Source organism: Pteropus medius, unplaced genomic scaffold (assembly GCF_902729225.1).
Source record: "Pteropus medius unplaced genomic scaffold, Ma_sr-lr_union100, whole genome shotgun sequence".
In the NCBI taxonomy this organism is placed as follows: Eukaryota; Metazoa; Chordata; class Mammalia; order Chiroptera; family Pteropodidae; genus Pteropus; species Pteropus medius.
In genome coordinates this window covers 744,478-766,628 of record NW_024343732.1, presented here as the reverse complement: position 1 = coordinate 766,628, position 22,151 = coordinate 744,478, and the positions used below count along the sequence as shown (strand labels likewise).

The window sequence follows — 22,151 nt, the reverse complement described above, 5'->3', positions numbered from 1 at the left end:
AAACTTTGTTTGACCAGGGGTAACTGAGACCATGGATAAGGGGTGACTACCGTAGCTGCGTATCTCCTTGCTCTACTCTTTCCTAGTTATTTCCTGAATTAGTAAAAGTGGTCCCCCATGCCCATAGAAAGTGATCTTCCTTTGGGATGCCCGAGGCTCTTTCATCTGTCACATGAGATGAATTGGCCTCTCTGCGGTTCGTCCGTCTGTCAGTGGAGGGTGCTGTGCCCGGCACTATGCTGGCGCTCAAGGTGGGGGTGCACGTAGGCATGCTACCCCATCACCTGCACTCACTCGCAGCAGACATGGAGGAGAGGACCCTTGCTCTCCAGGCTGCCCAGTTAGGTGGGATGGGCCTAGAAACCCATAAGTGTGTTGTGGTGACAGGAGTCCTTTTGAGACACCTACAGGCACAGCTGGCAGGTAGGGGTGTTGGGGAGAGCTCTAGGGGCCAGAGCTAGTGAGATCCAGCTAGTCTCTGAAAAGGAAGAAAGGCTCTGGTGGACGGGGCGGGCCGAGCTCCCCAGCTGCAGACGCTGCGTGCATAGGGGCCGGGTGATGGGGCCCAAGGAGTTCCAGGGGCCAGGGAGTCTCAGGAGGGGATGAGGGAAGACAGCAGGGGTGAGGCCAAATAATTAGGTGGTGGGGGCATGATGAAGGCCCTGCATGTCTTGAAGAGTGCTTAGAGGTTACCTATGGGCAGCTAGGCAATGCAGGGCTATCTGCCTACCCATCTACCTATCTACCCATCTACCTGTCATCTCTACCTACTCAGCCACCTATGTGTCATCTCTGCCTGCTATCTACCTACGTGTCTTCCCTTCTCATCTACTCACCTACCTGTCATCTCTATCTACCATTTACCTACCTATCCACTTACCTGTCTTCCCTACGCATCTGCTTGCCTACCCATCTACCTGTCATCTCTACGTACTCGCCCATGTACCTATCATCTGTCCCTACCACCTCCCTTTCTCCTTACATACCTGTCCTCTCTGCCTACTACCTACATGCCCAACCACCTACCTGTCATCTCTACCACCTCCCTCCCTACCTTTCTACCAGTCATCTCTACCTACTGTCTACCTACCTATCCACCTACCTGTCATCTCAACTTACATCTACCTACCTCCTGCCTGCCTGTCATCTCTACCTACCATCTACCCATTCACCCACCCATCTTCCATGCATATGTCTGTTGCTGGGGTAATGTGGTCCAGTTTGGGTTTGAGACAGTGGGGTGGTTTGGTGGTGGTAGCAGGGGTGGCAGAAGCTGGGGGAGGGTCTGGGCCAGAGGTGATAAGAACTCCACAGAGGCAGCCATGGCCTTGCCGACAGAGGTGGGGGGTGGCAGATATTCAAGGGTGGGCTCTGACTTGAGTCACTAGTTAGGGAACAGCCCCTGGGGACACACAGAGGGTCTGGTGTTATTCTGACCCTCTCCTGGAGCTGTCTATCACTGAATGAAGGGAGTGAGGGTGGGGTGTATCTCTGAAGCATGAGCAGGAGGCCCAGGGGACCCTGGGGTTATGAAACATGTCCCCATGCAGGTGGAACAGCATGTGTGGCAGGAAGCACCCTCCAGTGACACGAGCCCGTCGGGGCACGGGACTGCTCTCACCTGCTTTGTGTGCTTGCTGCCTTGTCTCTCGGGCCAGGGGACCCTGGCTGTTGAGGGTGGAGGGAAGCGGGATGTTTATGAGACACCCCAGAGCAGGGGCTGAGCTAAGTAGCCCCAAGGGTGGGGGCCTCTCCAGGCTCTTGGTACATGAGCATCTGCCTGGTGGACATCCGCTTCTCTATGTTAATGGATATTTTTGCCTCTCTTTCGTGTCCTCTCTTACAGCCCCCACCTTCTGGCCCTTTCACCTCCTCCTTTGGAGGGGCAGGATTCTCCGATGACCCCTTTAAAAGTAAACAGGATACTCCCGCTCTGCCTCCGAAGAAACCTGCTCCTCCACGGCCTAAACCGCCCAGCGGTCAGTACGCTTGCTTCTCTCGCCGCCGCCCACTCGCCCACTGTCGCAGGACGGCGGGGGACTGAGGGTCCCTTCGTTCACCAGCCCAGAATAGATCTCTGCTGTGAGGTCTGCACATGGAGCAAAAGGGTCTTCCCTCTGTCCAGTCACCTTTGTCCACTCATGGTGTGTGCCTGGAGCATACCTCCTGCCCTGTCCTGTGGGCTGGGCTCCATGGGGGCCCAGGATGGTCAGTGGAAGACCCAGGGCTTAGGGCCCCTCTCGGTGCCAGGAGAGATGCCACATGATCCCTAGCTGAGCATGTGGTCAAGGCTCTGTGGCCCCTATGGCCTCCGGTGGCCCAGGGGTAGGAATGGCAGCTGAGGACCCCTCGGTCCAGTACCTGCAGACTGGTTAAGGACTCGGGGTGGGAGTCTTCCTTGGCCATGTTTGACTTGCGAGGAGGCAGGATGTCTGGGACTCCATTTTGTTCTGCTTCTGCCCTGGCATCTTGGCAGATGGCTCCAAGCAAGGGGTTTTCTACAGACCCCGCTTCACCTGGCTTTTGCTGGTGCTGCAACTTCACTCAGCTGTGGCCCTGGGTCCCCCTGAGGATTCTGGGTACTTTTAAGTCATGCCTGGGGTCTTTCTTATGTGGTTGTGATAGGCCCATAGGCCAGTTACCAGACTCAAAAGCAGCAGAGGGACTCAGTGCAATTTCCCAGTCCATTTACCCATCCCCCTCCTGTGTTCTCAGTGTCCTGGCTGCCACGTCTCTTTCATTCGCTGGTCTCCAGGCAAGGTCTCATCCATACTGTCCCTGTACTGTGGGTCCTCCCTTGTTCCTCCTTCCCGCCTGAGCCTGCTCCTTCCCTTTAGTCTGCCCTGGGGGCCCCACTTTGTGTCATCATTGCAGGTCCCCCAGCTCTCTAGTTACAACAGTTCTCTAGTTACCAGTGGGTCCAAGGCTGACCAGTCTTCCTATACGAGGTCCACCTGTCAGTAGAGACAAGCAGAGGGCAAGTTATTTTTAAAATGTTGCCTCTCCCCTCGTGTCACCTGGGCCAGAGCTTTCTCTCAAGAGGATGGGCATCCCACCTGCAGAGCCCAGTTTGGCCTCCTTTTGGGTGAGTCATGAGAGAAAGTCCAACCATGGGCTGGGTGGATTTATAACAGATTTTGTGTGAACTGGAAGCAGAAACAGATGCATAAAGAGATCACGTCTGTCAGTCACACATCAAAGGCATTTACCTTAAAACAGGAGAGAAAAGCAAAAACAGAGGAACTCCCTCCATCTGTGAGAGGCCACGTGTACCTTAGATGTAGGCAGAGGCTTTTAGAGGACCCTTGACAGTCTCCTGATAGAACAGCATTGGGCCTCCTCACTCACCCTGAGAGATGGGAGCCAGAGCACACAGGCATGCATGCACGCACATGCATGCATGCAGTTCATGCACACACATGCCTGTGTGCAGACACATACTTGCACGCACACATTCACATGCATACACCCTCACACACCCGCTCACCTGCATGCACACTGCACAGGTACACACGCTCTTGTGTGAGTGTACGTGCATACACATGCACACACCCGCCGAGCAGTGCAACACTCATCAGGTCATGCAGAGGAGCTGCTTCCTTCACCAGCAGGCGCATGCAGAGCTTCACTCTCGGGGTTCCCTGGAGACTCTCACCTCGGCCTTATCCCCTCACTTGAACCAGTGCTCACTCTGCTTTGAACTTGCCCTCCGTGTCTCCTCCCTTTGGTCTCCCTCTGTGAGCCTGCCCACCCCATTTTGGCTTCTTTTTTCAGTGTGCCATGCACTTAGGGACCAGGGATCAGGTGACCTCCTTGGAACTGGTTTCAGAGCTCGGGCTTTTTAGAGAGTCTTGTACACTTAGGAGGGTTTGGGCATGAATCCAGGGGCCTCAGGCTGTGTTCGCTCGTGGGTTTGAACTGCCGCATCAGTGCTCTACCGTGGCCTACAAGGTGCCCCAGGTATCCTGTTCACGTCCAGACCTTCAGGAAGCGCTGGGGCAGGCCCTAGCAGACCTGAAGGAAAATCAGGACAGGCACTGTGATGCCCTTATTTTTTTTTTACTGGAAGAGGAAAAGGAAGTGAGAGGTCACATGTGCCACCCAAGATCATGCATCAGGGTGGCAGCAGGGCCAGCTCGACCTGTTTACCTGCCTCCCCCCAACACCCCGGGCCTCCCACCCCCCATAGGCAGCCGTAATGAGAATCATGCCGTGAGGTTCCGGGTGCTCTGGAAGACTGTCAATGCGGGCTTGGTGTTTACTCTGTGAGCGGCAACAACGTGTCCACGTAGAGGCCTGAATGTCTCTTGTCTGATTCTCTTACCTAGAAGCGATGGCTGAACAGAAAAGCTCTGCACTGTACACGCTGCTGGGTGGTAGGTACACACCGCGTGGCGGTTGTTCGAGCACTTTCAGTGGCTTTTTGCTGTGATTTCATACTAACCTCTAACATTAGCCATGGAAACTATAAGCATTGCAATGCATTTAAACACAATGTTGACCCAGCGATTCAGGTTTTTGAGTCACATTTGGGGGCAAGCATTGGGCAATTTGGAGATGCAGAGGAAGGTGTCTGCCCCATGCTGCTTCTCTGTCGAGGAAATAATAGAAGCCCAGCTGTGCACCTTTCCCTCCCCACTTCCGTCCACACTACGCAGAACAAGGCCGCTTAAACCAGGAGCATCCCCAAAGTTACCTGGTTATTAGAAGGACAGGTTGGCAGATAGTGAAGCAGCAAGTCCTGCTCACAGCGTTCGTTATGAGAACACCAGGCACGCCTCTTGTTCTCTTGGCTGCTTAAGATGGGAGGCAGCCAAGAGCATGTCCGAGTGTTGGGGTTTTTTTTTTTTTTTTTTTTTTTGAAAGAAACATTAAAGTTCAACAATTTGAAAGTGAGGGAATGGAATGTGCTTTTCTGCTTTTCTTGCTGACCCAGCCTTTTCCTGCTTGGAGAGGCCACATGGCCAGCACATCAGAGGTAGCCGCCTTCACCTGGGAGTGCCGCGTGATCGCACTCCAGGGCCTTCCTGACACGTGGCAGGGGAAGCAATCCCTGCATGGCTGAGTGGGAAGGCGAGGTGGGGCTCCCGGGGGCCCTGTGGCTCTGGAGGCCAAGTTGTCATCCCGTGGACACAGGTGGAGTGGGCTGTCCAGACTGCCCAGTGATAGCGGTTTTACTTGCCAACCAAACATGCAGCTTCGTACCTGCAGTCACAAAAACCAAGGTGCTGGAACAGGCTTTTCCGACATCTTGCCACCCTGTATGTGACATGGGTCCGAGGCTGCCGCTTTCCCACCTGGGGCTTGTCCATCCCAGGAGGCCCAGAGGTTTCTAGAACGTGGCAGATCTCTGCATCTGGAGTTGGCTCCACATGTGAGGCCTGGGAAGGCGAATCTGATGCTATTCTCCTTGGCCTCTGGGTCACCTGTGCTGCTAGGATCCAGGGTGCCCACTGGATCAGGCTGGTTTCTGGACATTGGGCTCGTGTTCCAGTCCCGCCACCCATCTCCCTGAGGGGTTCAGGGCAAGCATCTTAACCTTCCTGAGCCTCACTTTCCCCATCCAAGCACAAGACCAACTCTGGCCTAACAGGTGCCTGTGTGGGTAGAGTGCCTGCACAGGGATCACCCATGATGTGTGTGACGTGCATCAATCAACCCGCCCTGGGGTGTGGGGCCAGGACACCGAGTCCCCCTTCCTCAGGCTCCTTCCCCGGGGAAAGACCAGGGCTGGACTGTATGTGCTCAGGGTTTATCAAAGGTTCTTTCTCTCCACCAGGCTGTAGTTTAGCAGAAATCTTTGCAGTTGCGTAAAGGCAGAGCGTGGGTAGTCGAACTACAAAGAGGGCTCCAGGGGCCTCTCTGGCGAAGTTTAGCTACGTTGCTCATAGGGGACCAAATGCACATTTGGGTCTGAGTCACGCGTGGTGTTTTGCATATACTAGAAGCTGCAGTTTACACATTCCGAGGAATTGTTTTTTGTTTTGTTTTCTTTTAGCCTGATTGAGGTTTAATTGACATGCCATAAACACATGTATTTAAGTGTCAGCCTGTGCAGTCATGGTGGGGGACCCTCCACTTGGGAGCCTTCCCAAGGTTTCCAGGAGAAAGTTCTAGTGTCATACTCAAGTGACTGGAGCAGCCCACAGCTGGCCATCTGTTTTCAACTCCGAATACTCAGTTCTCTTTTGACCTCAGCCAAAAAGCGTGCCCTCGAGGACCATCAAGTCACCCTCTAGGACACTCAAGAGGCTTTGGCTCTGAATTCTCTGTGCCTGGAGGTCTTTTCTAGAAAGGTCTATCAAGGTATTCAGTAACCAGCAGGTGTCTGTTTGGGGTGGAGAGAATTAGTTTCTTCCAGGCAGATGCAAATCAGACGCTGCCGAAACCTGTCAGTTAGAGTCAGCGCACGCACACCTCCCCAGGTAAACAGTGTGTATTTTCTGCAACGGGCAGAGATCGAGATCAGTCAGAACTCACCGCTGAAGAGTTTCTAGGTAAAAGTTGTTGATTTGCAAAGGGAGAAACAGATTTTTTTTCAAGTGCAGGAAATGGCTGTGTGGGTGTCAGTGATTGGGCCTCGCGCCCCGCGGCGACAGATAGCGGGACCCTGCGCCCGGCCCCACCCTTGCCACTTCCTGCAAGTGCAGCCCTGCGTTGCGGTTCCTGCAGTGCCTGGGTGACACCAGCTAGCGCGCCTTCACCACTAACCAGCCAGTCACCTTTAACCTCTCCCCAATTTAATTGTCCTTTTATTACTGCTAATGACCTTTTCACCCACAGAATAAAGCCAAGCACACACTTATGAGGTCTTTTTTCCCTTTTCCCCTTTCCCATCACCCTTCTGACAAACACAGGTAAACAAGATGCCATTTAACCTGTGTCCTGTGTAATTCGAACATTTTTCAGAAAAAAAAAAAAAAATCATTTTTGTTCTAGAGCACAAGTCCCCTCCTATCACCTGTGTGTGGGCTCCACACAGAGTAACTGGCTTTGGGTTATTTCTTTTGGGCTGTTTTCTGGTTGCCACTCACTCAAGGACCAGCCTGCTCACTTGTCGGTCACCTTGACCGTTGAGAGAGCTGCCATGCAGGACGTGGTCACAGAGGAAGCCCCGAGTTCCTGACTGACACTAGCCCGGGCGTGCGATTGGCTCGCCCGTGTTCCGAGAGGCCGGGCTCGGGCAAAAGCAGGGTGGTCATCCTTCACCCTGTGGTCCTGACCTCCTGTTTATTGCACAAGATCCACTCTTAAAATGGCTTCTCCAGTTGAGCCGTGCGGTTAGCACCTCAGCCTTGAACTTAACTACTTTAATTCCGTTCCCACGATGATTTCAAAGAGATAATTCGGTGGGTACATGTAAAGTTCTAGAATGGGACAAGCGGTTCACCGCCAATTTGAGAAGCCTGGAAAATTCCTTTACTGCTGGCTATACATTGGAGCTCACCTTTCCCACACACTGGGAGGTCTGTGCCAGGCTGGATGTGCCCCCCTGATGACAAGTGCTCGAGAGCCAGTGGGCCCCTGCTCCCCACAGAGGGAGAAACATCATTTTCCTTTCAGCCTCTTAAAAGTAAAATGCCTGGAGATGGATTATACTTTGGGTGAATTTCTGTTCTGCAAAGTCGGCTGAGTTTGAAAATAGAAGCATTTGCCTATGTTAGCGCACACCCACCCTCCCGCACACAGAGGGGTGGATTGAGTGGGAGTCAAGTGACATAGTTGTCACCTGTTGCAGTGGAGTGCAAATGCAGAGGCTTGGGGTCCTGGAGCACAGGAGTTGGGACTCAGCCAGCCAGGGTCTTGGCGGGGCATGGGGTGGGTTGCAGACTCAGCCTGGACCCCCGTCCTGTATCCGAGCATGGGTGTGAAAAGACAGGAGCCACCATCCTGCCCCCGGCCCCCTCCCCAGCCACCGTGGAGGTCTCGTGTACCTGCTGCCAGGCCTCCCCCAGCCCCTTGGTTCCACCTGCAGCAAAGTGAGGGACCCAGGAATATGCTTCCTGTGTGGCCCCGCTTTTCCGATGGGATGAACATGGCCCCTCATCTTTTCTTTGAGAAGAAAAGCACTGAGTGCTGAGTTCAGAGCACTGAGTCAGTCCCTCTCCCTCCACCACTGTCAACTGAAAACTAGCATGTGTGTGATTGTTGGGGGCGGGAGGTGATGGACATAAAGAGAGTGAGCATAGGGGGTCCCCCATTCTGCTACAGGCTCTCCTGACCCCCTGAGCTGCTCCCACAGCAGGGGGGAGCTCCTGGCGGGCTCTGCACCTTGCACTCCAGTGCACACACGCCTTCTAACCGCTTCCAGACCTGCCGCGTGGCACCCTGGTGATTTTCTTAAATGTGGGCACGCACGGTGCCTCTCTGCCCAAGCAGAGGTGGCGTCCTGGCAGCGTCGGCGCTCCTCTGGAGGGAGGAACAAAGGCTGGGCCCCTGAGCTGCAGACTCAGCGCCCCCCCCCACCTGGCTGCTGTGTAGTTAGCGTCTCTCCGTGCCCCCCGAGGCCCTGAGTTCCTCCGTGGGGGTGGCCGGGTTGGCACACGACACAGGTGGCTTCTCCAGCAGAGTGTGTCGAAGGTGCAAATCAGAAAACAAATGTGATTTTTCAAAAAGCAGAACCACGAAACCTGCAGTCTGTATTTCTTTTGTCATGAAGACTGACTTGGGATCTATAAATTCACTTGTGCATCACACAGCCCCCTTTCTGGTTTTGCCGCAGAGCTAAAGTAGTCTCTACCAGGTTTCTTACAAATGTCACAGGAGCCTTTCGTGGAAACCTTGAAACTTGTATTTCTCACTCCAAAGGGCTTTTGTCTTTGGAGGACCCAAGATTTGTGGCTATTTCAATCCCGTTTTCCCTTTTCTTTCTAACGGTGGGTGACCTCACATCCACTGGGCTCGACACCTAGTGCAATTTCCACGATCTCTGACCACTCCAGACACCTTCTGGAGGATGGAAAACACACCAGTTGTGGGGGAGCCTGGGGGATAATAGTAAATATTTGTTCAGCTTTCTCAACAATTCAGAACCAAACCTCATCCTGTTCCCTTCAATGCATTAAGCAAATTTTCTTAAAATTCGGTAAATATTTTTAGTGGAAAATCTCAACGCTCTGATGGTGGGACCTCAGATTTTATCTGTGGGGCTGTGCTACTTGGCACAGCTTTGATCTGTGTGCAGCAGTGAGTGCAGGGCTGAGTCTGCAGGACTGCTGGCCTGTAGACCGGTGAGGTGGTCCTGTGCGTCCTCGCCTTCTACAACCCACCGCAGCGGGAGCCAGAGGAAACGTGGATACGTGTTGGCGAAAAGCAGTCTGTCTTAGTAAAAAGTTCCCAAGCGGTTGTGAATTCGAAGCTTGTACCCCGGACAGCCGTGTTCTTTCTCCCCACATCCCCCAATTCGGCTTTTTTGCTGGGAGTGTGGGCGGTGGGAAGGGAGGAGCCAAGGGCACATGGAGTGCCCCCTCCCCAGCCACAGATGTTCCATGCGGTATGATTCGAAGAAGCCTGATGGTTGTGTGGGAGTCCCGTATTATGTAGGATGGGTGACAATTGCATGGGTGTTATGTGTTGCATAGGATGGTGACAGTTGAGTGGGAGTACCAGTTGTGTAGAATGATTGACAGTTGTGTGTAGGTCCCACGTTGTGTAGGGTGAGTGACAGTTGTATGGACGTCCCACATTGGGATAAATGGCAGTTGTGAGAACGTCCTTTGTTGTGTAGGGTAATAGCTGAGGTGGGGCAGCTGTCCCGACCACAAACCTTTGTTTTTTATTTTTTTGTTTTGTTCTGCTGTTTTCGTATTTATCTCTCATCTACAGAACTACATTTTCCAACTGCAGCCCTGAATTTTACAAACAACCCAGCAAGTGTCTGTTCGGGATGAATATACACATTCACACACACTCACTTGTATATTTTATTTTTTTATTAATCAGATATATTGAGACCTTAAATCACCCAAAACCTCTCACTCTCCTCCTAAGAATTTCGAACGAGAGAATCAGCCTCCTTTCGGGGTTCTCTGTGTTCGCATTTTCTGAAGTTTGTTGGAGATGCGTATTTGTGTTCTGTTGTTTTCCCATGCGCCGGCTCTCGGGGACCCTTCCCGGCCGGGGTTTCCTGAAAAGCGTGTTGGGAAAAGCAGAACTGGGAGCTTTGCTGCCAGCAGCTCGTTCTGGAATCACTGCCCAGGTCCCGACACCTTCGTCGATCTCAGCCCGGGGGGGCTCTCAGGCCTCGAGAAGTTAAGAAATAGGAGAATTAAAGACAGTTCTACCAGGGTGGAGCCGGCCACCGAGTTTTTTTTTTAACAGCACACACTGTGGTAAACCATCGGGTTCATATTGTTTTTGCTGAAGGCAGTCCTGTGTGCGGTTTCGGTGCACCGCTTGGGTAACTGTTGAAACTGCTGCGGTTTGAAATAAGCCCTTATTTTGCCTTCTCTTCAGTCTTGCGTCCTCCTCTCTCCTGTTCGTGAAAACTCCTCTAGGTGTTGGAGAATCACTGTGGGTGCCAAGTCAGCAGCCTGCAGCCCCCAGGGAGGGGTCTCTGTTTTGACTTCAGTCATCACCTCCTGCTACGCTAAGTGGTTGGTGGTTCCCTGAGCAGAAATCTAGGAATGTGACACCAAATCATGCATGCCAGCCATCATCCTAGTTAGCTGCTGTACCAATTTTTAAAAAAATGTTCCCTTCTCTGAAATGTGCTTCAGTCGTGATCTTTTCTCGTGGTACCATAAAAAGGCATAAAACTGCCGTGAGTTTACTCAGGGACACGAAGGCAAGTTTAAAGTGACTGTCACGTTCGAGATAAGCTATACCTCAGAAAATCGGAAAAATGATTAAGGATTTAGCAGAAGTGGTTACATAAAAGTAGGAACTAGACCCAGAATGTTTTAAAAGTACAGCTGCTAAAAATAAATGGGGATGCAGAGAGGGAAGTTTGGGCCCAGGGCTGTCCTGGCGTGTGTCCTCTGCAGAAAGCCTCTGGTCACAAGCAGAGTGTCAGCCGAACCGGGAACGCCCCCGATTTTGCAAGCGTCAAGTCCAATAATTCAGCTTTATGTTGAAGCACAAAAACAGACAACTGAGAAAAAACCGTTGTTTTTTTCCCGCCCCCCCCGCCCCCTGAAAACAAGAGCAGTTGATGTGCCCTGGTTTCATATTAACACAGTCATGATTTCTAAATAACAACGGTTTCGGCAACAGAGCAAAACCAGGCATGGGCAATTCTCGATGTGAACGATGCTTTTCATCTCCCCATCATCTCTCTTTGTCGGAAACCTCAGTTTCAAATCCTAGCAGGCTGGATTCGTAACGGCCCGCCCCGAAAACAATTTTTTAAAAACCCCAAGCCAGGAGAGGAAGATCTTATTGAAAGGAAGAAAAAAAGCACAGAAAAGGGTGTTATTTTGAACACTTGGACCCCTGGTGGGGTCGGCCGACCTCTTTATCCTGCTTAGACCTCTGCCCTTTTTAACCAGACCCTGCAAGGAATGCTCTAGAAGTCATGCAGTTGCCACCTTGGACTTGCTGCCAGAACCAGGGACTGTGCCCTGCCCTGTGGCTCTTAGCCTGTCCCTGACAGCTCTTACTTTTTCCCGTGTTGGAATTCTGCTCTTTGGTCCATCATTTTCGTTTTCAGTAAAGAGCCCGAGAGTGCACCAGTGAATATTGTCCTTTCTTGCAAAGGAGGGAAGCCGGATGTCCTTTATTCCTTCCTAGCTTCCCAGAGCTTTTCTCCCAAAGAGCCTTGAGTCCCTAGGGAGGGTCCTATGGAGCCTGTATGGGGGCGTCTGGCCCAGGAGGACCCCGGAGGGCTGGCTGGTTGGCACCGTGGGTGGGGAAGCATTTACTCGCACCTGCAGTGCACTGAGCTCCACTGCACATGTGCAGCTGACCCTTGGGCCCCCTCCCCTGGTGTGCTGGAGGCAAGACCAGGACAGAAGTCAGCACCTTGGGAGGCGGCCAAGGCAGTGGGGCAGCCTGCAGGGGAGGAGTGAGCCCTGGAGAGGGAGCCAGAGGAATGGAGAGGAGAGAGAGAGACCAGCAGGGCTGGACAGTGCAGGGCAGTCAGGACAGAAGTGGCTATGGAAAGGAAGCCAGGGGTGGCCAGGCCACAAGGTCGGTATCCCTTCCCTGTGTGACCCAAGCCTGCATTCTCATCCCTCTGGACGCTGTCCCACAAGGCACCCCTTTGGGTCTTTGGGGGTCCTTGCTCACACTGGCACAGTGTCCAGATGAGGGCTGGTCTTCTTGGACACAAAGTGGCTGCAGGTGCTCCAGAACACGCACGCGTGCGCACACGCACACAAAACCTCCCAGTGTGCTTTGTACGAGAGCGTGTGTGTCTATTCACCATCAGGCCTCAGATGGTGCCGCTGCCTGGGGTTTGGCGGTCTCCATAGGGCAACTCTTCCGGAGCTTCGGGGCCTCTGAGCCAGCCACCCCACGAGAGGACCTGCTGTACATCCTCTCTGGGGGGTGACACCTGCCACCCTCACATGTGGCCCTGCTCTGCTGTGAGAAACGGGTACAGAGGGTTGGAGGAGATGGGATAGGTGCCAGGACAGGGAACTTTGCAGATGCAGTGGGAAGGGGAAGGGGCTGTGGAGCATCTGGAGGGGAGGGTGCCCCGGTGCATAGCAGAGCTGCAGTCGGGGTCCCTAGTTTCCTCGTGAGGTCCAATTGGGTGTCCAGCTAGCCTGATCTACAGGCGGTGGAGCTGCACTGGCCGAGTTCTGACTCCCGGGGGCCCGGAGCATCCCTCAGCCTCAGAAGGGCCAGATCACGTGTGGCACGCTTACTGCCTGCTGGGCTTAGGAGCTATGGGGGGCCGCACAGTTTTTTTGGTAAAAGGCTAGGTAATATTTTCAGCCCTGCAGGCTTTACATTTCCCTTCCCAAGTGCCCAACTCTGTTGTCATGGATGAAAGCAGCCACAGAGGACCAGTGAATGAACTGGCACAGCTAATTGGCATGGGTACCATTAAAGCATGACTTAGAAAAGCAGGCGGTCCCCTGGGGCCAGCCTCCGCTCTCCATTACTACTCAGGCCACCACACAGGGCCGGCCTTCATTACCCCTGTGTGAGTTTGCTGGGGCTGCCATGACTAAATGCCACAGATGGGGCGGCTTACACAACAGACATTTTGGAGGCTAAAAGTCTGAGATCAAGGTGTTGGCAGGATCAGTTTCTCCTGAGGCCTCTCCTGGACTTGTAGATGGCTGCCTTCCTCCTGTGTCCTCATGGCGCTCCTGCTCCCCCATCCCGCCCCCCACCGTGTGTCTGTGTCTTCATCTCCCCTTCTTGTAAGGACTCCAGTCAGAGTAGATCAAGGACCACCACAATGACCTCATTTTAATCACCTCTTTAAAGGCCTTCTCTCCAAATACAGTCACATTCCGAGGTCCTGGGGTTGGGGATCTCGATATAATGAGTTGGAAGGGGAAGCGCAATTCATCCCACAACAACCTCATTTCATGGACTATGAAACTGAGGCTGAGAAGGCAAGGTCCAGCCGGGTGGTTGCTGTGCTCGGCACCGTCTTCCTGGGGTACATCTGGGCCTGCCCCACTCTCTCCCAGGGTGGGGCTGGAAGGCCTGAATGTAGGCACCAGGGAATGGGGATGTCACAGGGGCTTCCCTAAGACGGTGAAGGCGTTTGAGTGGGCAGCGCATTCTGGATAGCCAGCCCAGCCCTTAAAGAAGCCCTGGGTTTGGAAGTGCATTAGGAAGGAGGTCCCGCACAGGCCCGGCAGAGTTGTTGGGGTGAGCGTGGGCAGGGGCTGGTGTGTGCTGTAGGGGCCTTCGGGATTCATCGTGGGGCGGGGGGAACCGGGGGCGCACGGGCCCTTCTGTTGAATGAAGTTTTATTCATTGTGGTCCCAATGTTGGGAGTAACCTGGGCCACAAATCCAGCAGATCCCCAAGTATCGTCAAGTGGGGCCTCCCATTGTGAAGCGGGCCTGGAGAGGTGTCTGATTCTCATGGAACTTTCTGGCAGGATGGCAGGACTTGTTGACAGAAGTTACCTGTCCTTAGGCCACACACACCCCCAACCGTGGTCTCACAGCCTCATTTCTCTCCAATTCTAAACACCTTTCTCCTTCGACTCTGCTGAGGTCTCCTTTCCTGGGACCAGGCATCCTAGAGCCACCCTCACAGCGAGAGCCCAGAAAGGCCCAACCCTGCCCTTTGGAGCCACCAGCGGGAAAGGGACAGAAGCAGGAGCTGAAAGAATTTATACCCAGGACAGCAGAGCAGGGGGTCAGGGGTGGGGGGACTGTCTGGTAAGCTGCCTCCAGATCCTCACAGCTAACACAGCTAATATTCCACAGTGTGAAACGAGTCCCCCCATTTCAATAGCAAATACTTTTTTTATTGTGGGAAGCTTGCAGTGTATTTTTCTGCTCAGCCATGATTTTTTTTTTTTTGATTTGTTTTTATTCAACGTGATAATAAATGTTGCCACGCTAAAATGAATCACTTTGAAACTCGCCTACATGTAAACTGTTTTAAAGAGAGCTATAAATTTTAGCTGTCGGGGGGGAGGGGGGCAGTCATCTGAAGTGGTTTTTCTGGTATCGCCTACAAACCGTGAAGCTTGGATAAAGCAAGAGATCCAGCCATTCCCCAGCCCCGGGGTCCCTTCCCCGAGCAGCATTCCAAGTCTTTCCTAGGAAAGGGGACAGGGTGTCCCTGTGGGCACTCACCCCCCAGCCTGCTCAGTCAGGAGTCTGTTCGGTCTGTGGTCAGTAACTTGTATTTCTTTTTTTTTTTTTTCTTTCTCCTAAACTTTCCAGGTAAAAGTACACCTGTAAGCCAGCTGGGTTCTGCAGACTTTCCCGACTCCCCCGACCCATTCCAGCCGCTTGGGGCTGACAGCAGCGACCCGTTCCAAAATAAAAGGGGGTTTGGGGACCCGTTTAGTGGAAAAGATCCATTTGCTCCCTCCTCTTCAGCTAAGCCTTCTAAAGCCTCTTCCCTGGGCTTTGCAGACTTCACCTCTGTAAGTTGAGTTCGCCACTGCCGCGCCACCCCCTCCCCATCTGCTTGCAGCTTCTTTGGGGCTGTTTTTTGGCTTCCATCTCCCGGTACCTCATGCCATCGCCCGCGTTATTTATTCTGTACTGCTGCTTTCTGTAAGAAAAAAAAAAAAAATGTTTCTCAATAAAAGAGCGCCATGGTTTGGATACTCTGTGATGAGGGCACGTGTCCTTTTAGCACGGTGGCCGAATCTGCCTCTCTTTGTCTTTCCCGGTCATCTCTCTCTGTCTTGTTTCTCTCACCCAGAGGCAATTGTTTGTTGATTTTTGGAAGCCGAGATGTCAGATGCTTCCGAAGTATGAAAGCAAGATTGTAAAAGTTACGTTAGAGTCTTGCTGACCCCACAAAGATCTCTGTGCCAGAGTTCTGATGGTCCCACCCAGTGTGTTTTGAGCAGCAGGTATGAATCGAAGGACCCAGGCAGGGTGTGTGAAGGAAAAGCAGTTTGGCTTTTTAAAAACTTTTATTTCAGTTACCAGCTCCGATGAAAAAAGAAATCCAACCTAGAACAACCGTTGGCTCTCAAGTTCTGCCCTTTTGCCAAAAAAAAAAAAAAAAAAAGCCTCAAAAAGCCATTTAGCAAATGTTAAGTGCCTTTTCAGAAGCTAATCCTGGGATTTTGAAAGTCCAGCTTTGTTTCCCAGTGTGAAAAAAAGATTTCAGATTATAAAACCCTGTCACTTTAGAGTGTTTTCAGCACCCTCATCAGCACTAAAAAAAAATCTTGTTCTCAAAGAACTTCAGAGTTTGTCTTCCCAGAATTAGTTTCACTGTCTGTTGTGCGCCTATGTTTCAAGAAATTTTTTTCCTTCGTTCAAGTTTGCCAAGTACCTTGTTTCCTGCTTAGGTGTGACGTGCATTATTTATAGATGTTTCAACTCCTAGAATATCCTTCTTAAAACAAGCTCTGCCATATCCGTGCCCTGTGAACACCCTATTTATTTCAGATCTACCTTGTGCCTAGCTATTCTGTGGCTTATTGAAGCCTCCCAAGACACTGCCACAGTCTTGGCTCTTGGCGACCTGTAAATATTTTACGACTGCAGTTAGCTCGGTTTTGTTGACAGCTCGTGCACACTGTGGATGTGTACAAATGAAGACGTTGTTAATAAAGCCAGAAACAAAACCTGCTTTATCTACAGTTTCTTAAATAGCACTGCGTTTGTTTTTTGCTGCAAAAAATATTAAATGCTAGTGAAAAAAAAATAGACCCATTCACGCATGACTCAGGTACTCTGTTTTGGGCAGAGCAGAAGGGTGAGTAGATTTGAATGGCAATTTGGAGAAATGACTGTTCTCTTTCTGAAATGCATAGTTCTATTTCCTGTGGTCACCCCCCCTTACCCCCTCCTGACGCTAGTTTTTGGAAAACATAAGAAAAAGAAAAGAAACAAGGTTTCAAGCTATCGTTTGGCTTAACACTTCCGGTCATTCCAGAACAGTTATCAACTTCAATTTTAAAACACCCCTGATATTTAATCACCCTCATTTCCAGGCAGAGAATCAGCTTTTGCCCAGTCGAGACTGCAGCCCTGTTTTCTGTTTAAAGTTGATTTTCTTGCTTTGGACACCCCAGTTTTTCCAGAGAAATCTAGAAATCAGTGAGATTTGGCCCCCTCTGATGGGGTCGGGTGCAGGAGCAGCAGGACACCTAACTGGCTTGGTTTGTTCCCCTCGGTCATATGCCATAGCCCAAAAACATGGTTAAAACATGTCCCCCTTTCTGGGACTCGGGATATCTTTGTATCTTCATGGCTTCTGGGGCTTTAGCCCATCAGCCAGTGGTTTTGGGGTTTACTGGACCTTGATCTGTGCTAACTCAAAAATAGCCAAAGTTGGTTCCTCTGGTTTGTGTAATTCAGCTTTCTCAGTAAATGCCAAGGGGTCCTTAACTGCCCAGCAGACTGGCACCGTGACGGTCAGATCGGATGTTCTGAGTGCTGCCAAGATGTGGTGTTTGCCTGTGCAAAGGCAGCTTGGTCCGTGTTGGAGTTCAGGGACACCGATGTCACACACGCATGGGGTCCCACCTTGGGAACCCCGGGTCTGCCACCCTGGAACCCTCTAATTTATAAGCCCCAAGTTTCCATCAATGAGTTACTTTGTGTTTGTTCACGGGAAACCTCTCTGGGATTTCTTTAAAAAAAAAAACCAGCCTTTCTGTCTCAGGCGAATGTGTTTATTAGGAAGTAGCGTTTATAGGTTAGCAAAATGGCCCTTTTTTCCAGAAGTCTGCATTGAGAGCAGAGCCACTGTCAGATGGAACAAGCTTTGCGCCGTGGGCGAGTTGAATGCACTTTTGACATCAGGATAAATGAATCAACAGGAGGTAATTAGAAGTGTCCCCTGGGCCGATGCGGTGGCAGTGCCAGTGCCCTTCGATGTCTCAGGGCACCGGCGTGAGTCCCCGGTGAGGAGGGGTACCTGGGTGCCTCATGTGCAATGCCAGCTGAACTGCCGATCAATAAATCAAACCACAGCGTGTCGGTGGCGCGGGCGCCCTGGGGCAGGACTCTCAGTAGGGAAGTGCCCTTGTGCCCCACTGTGCCTCAGCCCCATGTCGGCACAAGAAGGACACAGATCAGAGGTATCCCGGATTGTGGCCCGTTGCGTGACACCTCCAGGTCAAGAGGACTAGAGAGTGGCTTGGCTGAGGTGCCTCCGCCAGGACCCAGAGAGGGTCGTCTCCTAATTCGAGACGCAGAGACCCCCTTTTTCCAGTTTTCTCCCGGACATCACTATCCACTGTGCTGATCCAGTAAGCACAAACCACATGCTTGATGCGAGTCTCCACACTGGGGCCTGTGCTGGCCTCAAACCAGTTCACTCGGAAGGCTTCTGGAACATTCCTATCAGCGTGTTTAATTTGAAAACGCGGATCTTTGAGCTGGCAGTGCTGTGGTGACATCCTGACGCGCTCGGGCCGAGCGGAGACCGCGGTGTGGCCTCAGCCCATCATCTGACTGACCCCTCTGTGCCTTGGTTCCAGGCTTTGGTCAGGATGAGCCGTGTCATCACTTGCGCGCCCCCACTCACCCCGTCTTTTGGGCTGGTTGGGGGCAGGGCCACCGGCAGCAGAGCTGTCATGCTGTCAGCAGAACCCCGGAGCCATTGCCACCAGTATTTGTTGTTTTTTCCTTGTTTTTCTCCTGATGAGGTGTTGGAAAATTCCCCGCAGAGTGCAGGGGGTGACAGAGCTTATCTGTGACCCATGGTGGAAACATGAGGGGCGGGGACCAGTTTCCAGGGACACCCATTCGACCCCTGAGCGTTTTTCTGAGCAGTTTCTCTAGAAAACCAAGACTTAACCTTTCTTCCATGCTGACCCCCAGCCTGTCCTGCCTGACTCCCTGTGCCTGTCCCACCTCCTCCTCCAGGTCACCTCTGGCTCCAGACCAGTCTCCCTCCATCCACCTCTCCCCTTCCCAGGTACCCCACCACCTAGCCCTGTTTTGCCCCCACACTGGCTGTCAAGCTATGAAATATTCAAAAACTGCCAGTTCAAATATGTCATTCACTGGCCCTGGAGCCCTGGGGGTGGGGGGGACTCTCAGCCTCTTTCTGGGGCTTGCAGCCTGTCTCGGTCCAGCCCCTCACACCCCCACCCCCACCCCCACCCCAGACCCAGGAGAATCCAGAATGCCAAGGGCCTGAGCTCTGCAGCCACCTCCCCCTTCCCGGGCCTCGGTGTCCCCAGCAGTCCAAGGAACCTACCTTCTGGGTTGTCACGTAGACTCAGTATGTGAGAAGAAGTAGCTGTGAATTCCCATTGAGCTTCTGTTCCTGGCACCCCATGGGGTCTGTAAGGGCCTCATGGGAGCCCGTATTGGACTGGGATGGTCTGTCTGCTCCCGAGGGCGCCTGTCAGAGGGCTGGTCTTCCTCTTTATCTCCGTGTCACCCAGTGCTTGGCAGAGTGCTGGCCACGGACAGTGCTGAGAACGGAGGCGCTGGCTAAGGGAGGCCAAGGCTCGGAACAGGCCGCAGCTTTGTTGGGGCTCCTGGGGTTGGAGGCGTCTCACCGGGAGATGGAGCAGAGTGACTGGGGACCTCGTGGGAACCCCGGGGAGTCAGGGACCCACACCGGGAGAAGAATGTGTGAGATCTGGCTCTTCTTAGAGCTAAGGGGCCTTGAATGGTTTGAAATCACCATCTCGGAATCAAAAGCATTTTCTATATTGTTTGAAAATATATTTTTTAAAGAACTGAACCTTTTGGAGAAGGACCCAAACAATGAAAAGTTCATGGACTGAATGGCAGCATAAATGGCAGGGCACTTGTAAATGTTCAAGTTCAAAGAGGCTCTTAACGCGTCCCAGAGCGAGGCTGGGTGGACACAGATGCCACATTTCAGGACCATTGTCTTCGCACTTTCGGCTTCCACGCCCTTTTACACATTTGAAATCAGAGATCTGTTCAAGCCAGACTCTCTAGTCCAGCCACCTGTCACCCACCAGCATCGGCGACCTGCCACCGAGGCCCAGGCTTTGTGGGTTCACCCTCCTAGCTCCTTAGGGTTCTCTGGCTTCTGCTCCTTAGCTGCTTTCAGAGACACCCTGTTTGACCCCAAGAGGAGGCTGAGCAGGGGCTTCTCCCATGGTCATGAAGCCTCACAGACTCACTCCTGGGGTGGGGAGGGGCATTGAGCTCTTTTGATGTCCCCATATTGATGTGTCACATTGCCTGCTTCGGTTCCCTGTAGGGGAGACAGGTGGCTAGTTTCTCTGAGGTCCAAGGTGGAGGTTAAGGTCAGACTCAGCCTCGCTTCTCCGTGCATGTGACCCCTTCCAGACTGGGAGTCAGGGCTGGGGCGTGCGTGTCCTTTCCCCACCCTAAATAAGACACAGGCTTTTGGCTTTTTCTGGTTTTCACCACCCCGCCCCCTTACACATGCGCCACAGCACTGTGGCCCCCGTGCCCTGCCCACCTGCTGCCAGGCAAGGCCTTTTCACACCCCCCACCCCCGCCTCTTACCGGTGGCTGCAGCTCCTGGGCCACGTAACCCAACCTGCGTTTTTCCTTTGCAGTTTGGCAATGAGGAGCAGCAGCTGGCATGGGCCAAGCGGGAGAGCGAGAAGGCGGAACAGGAGCGGCTGGCACGGCTGCGGCGGCAGGAGCAGGAGGACCTGGAGCTGGCCATCGCGCTCAGCAAGGCCGACATGCCCGCCACCTAGGCGCGGGCCACCAAGCACGTGCACAGGGGCAGGGCGACTGTGGGGGTGGGTTTGCTGAAGGAAAAACTTCCAAAGTCTATATATACACACACACACAGTCACTCTCAGTGGTCCCCGTTTCACGTTGTGACATGTCACAGCCCCTGTTAGGTCAAGGACTCGCTGGTCAGAGAGCTCGGAATAGCGCACCCGGGGTGAGGACATGACATGTAGCTCACCCTGCAGAAAAGCCTGAAAAGGCGCAGGCCACCGCCACCGCAGTCACCTCTCCACTGTGACATCCCTGTCTGACGACGCCACCCCACCCGGAACGAGCAGAGGGAGCGTGGGGCGTCTCCTGGCCTTGCGTCCCCTGCTCACAGCCACTGCGAGTACCCGTGCCCAGGGCACAGCCACCCCGCCGCCTCCCCCACTTCCCTTCTGAGACGGACGCCCTGGTGATGTATGCATTCGTTGTATAAAAATTAAGTTTGAATGATTAATATAAAATATTTTAATACAAAACACAAGAATCTCTTCTTCCCTTTCATTCGAGTGTCATTTTCCTTGCATTAATGTTCACACGTGATGTCGCACAGACCAGCCTCACCGCAGCACGGAAAACCAGGCTGTTTGTGTGAATCCTGAGTGTTTGGACTCTAGGGCCACAGAGAAAGCCAATTTTGGAAGTTTTCAGGGGTCACCCTGTCCCCCAGGATGCACAGAGCACAGCTCTTTCGACACGTCACTGTTTGAAGAGATTCCGGCATCTACATGAGGGGCAAGGCCACGGGGCAGCATCCACTCCGTGAACTCGGAGTCAGGAGATGGGGAGAGCTTTCTCCTGGGACACAGCTGAATGCCGCTGGAACATTCCAGAAGCTTGGACATAACTGTTGGAATGACCTCGGATTTGCTGAGGACATTGCAGACTTCCCGCTGTTTTGCTTCTCTCTCTGCAGGCAGAAGAGACATCCTAGGCCAGTTTCTCTCAGGTAAAAATGATAAAGATTTGAATGTGGCGTAAGCACAACCTCGGAACAGCCTTTATCCAGAGAAAAGTAGTGGAGAACCTCCAAACCCCAAATCATGCAAGAATGGGGCGAGATGCCAACGCCAGGACTAAATCATCCCATAATGTTCCAGAATCAGCCTCTACTGGTCGTCGCAGGGTACACACATCCAACCCCTTCTGGTCGGGTTGGATCCTAGAAGCCCTTTTGAAAGGTTCCTTCTCAGTGTGTCGTGTGGGTCTGGGCCCCGGTCTCTGCCTTCTCCCCCTCCTTCCCCAGCTAGTGAAGGGCCGTTGACAATCCCTACCTCCCTGCACACTGGCTCTCAGCTGCCCGATTCCAAGTGCTCTATCCCAGCCAGGAAATCGTTCTGAGAGAGGTTACAGTTGGTCCCCGTATCCGCGGGTTCCGCGTCCTGACCAACAGCATCTGCACTGAACACGTACAGACTTTTCCCCCCGTCATTCCCTAAACAATATAGTACGACAACTATTTACATAGCATTTACATCATATTAGGGGTTATACGTAATCTGGAGCTGATTTACAGTTTGCAAGAGGATGTGTGTAGCTTCTATGCAAATACTATGCCTTTTTATATAAAGAACTTGAGCATCTGGGGATTTGGGAACCAATCGGTCCTGGAACTAATCCTCCATGGATAATGAGGGACCACTGTTTTTATTTATTTGCTCGTTTTTGCAGTTTAATAAACTTTTCAGACCTAGTTTTAGATTTGCAGAAAAATTGCAAAGATGCTACAAAGAGGTCCCATAAGCCCCGCACACAATTTCCTGTTTTTAACATCTTACATTTAAACGGTGCATTTGTTACAATTAAGGAACCAATACTGATATTGCAGATGTGGAATCTTTATTAACTAAAGTCCATACATTATGGTCCAGGATCTCACATTATATTTAGTCATCAAGT

General features: G+C 52.4%; 1 protein-coding gene across 11 annotated transcripts in view; it reads left to right on the top strand.

Annotated features, from left to right (window-relative positions):
* The window catches only part of EPS15L1 (epidermal growth factor receptor pathway substrate 15 like 1), an 88,586-nt gene extending 67,832 nt beyond the window's left edge, over window positions 1-20,754 (top strand). For 2 of the 11 annotated variants that reach the window (XM_039867707.1, XM_039867710.1), the window contains exons 22-25: window positions 1,847-1,979; window positions 4,329-4,376; window positions 14,811-15,016; window positions 20,081-20,754. In XM_039867707.1, the coding sequence (XP_039723641.1) occupies window positions 1,847-1,979; window positions 4,329-4,376; window positions 14,811-15,016; window positions 20,081-20,227 (534 nt within the window). In that variant the 3' untranslated portion in view covers window positions 20,228-20,754. Of the gene's footprint in view, window positions 1-1,846; window positions 1,984-4,328; window positions 4,377-14,810; window positions 15,017-17,282; window positions 17,361-20,080 lie in introns of those variants that run through there. The other 9 variants (XM_039867709.1, XM_039867708.1, XM_039867711.1 and 6 more) reach the window with 9 other exon arrangements.
* Window positions 20,755-22,151: the final 1,397 nt, after the last annotated feature.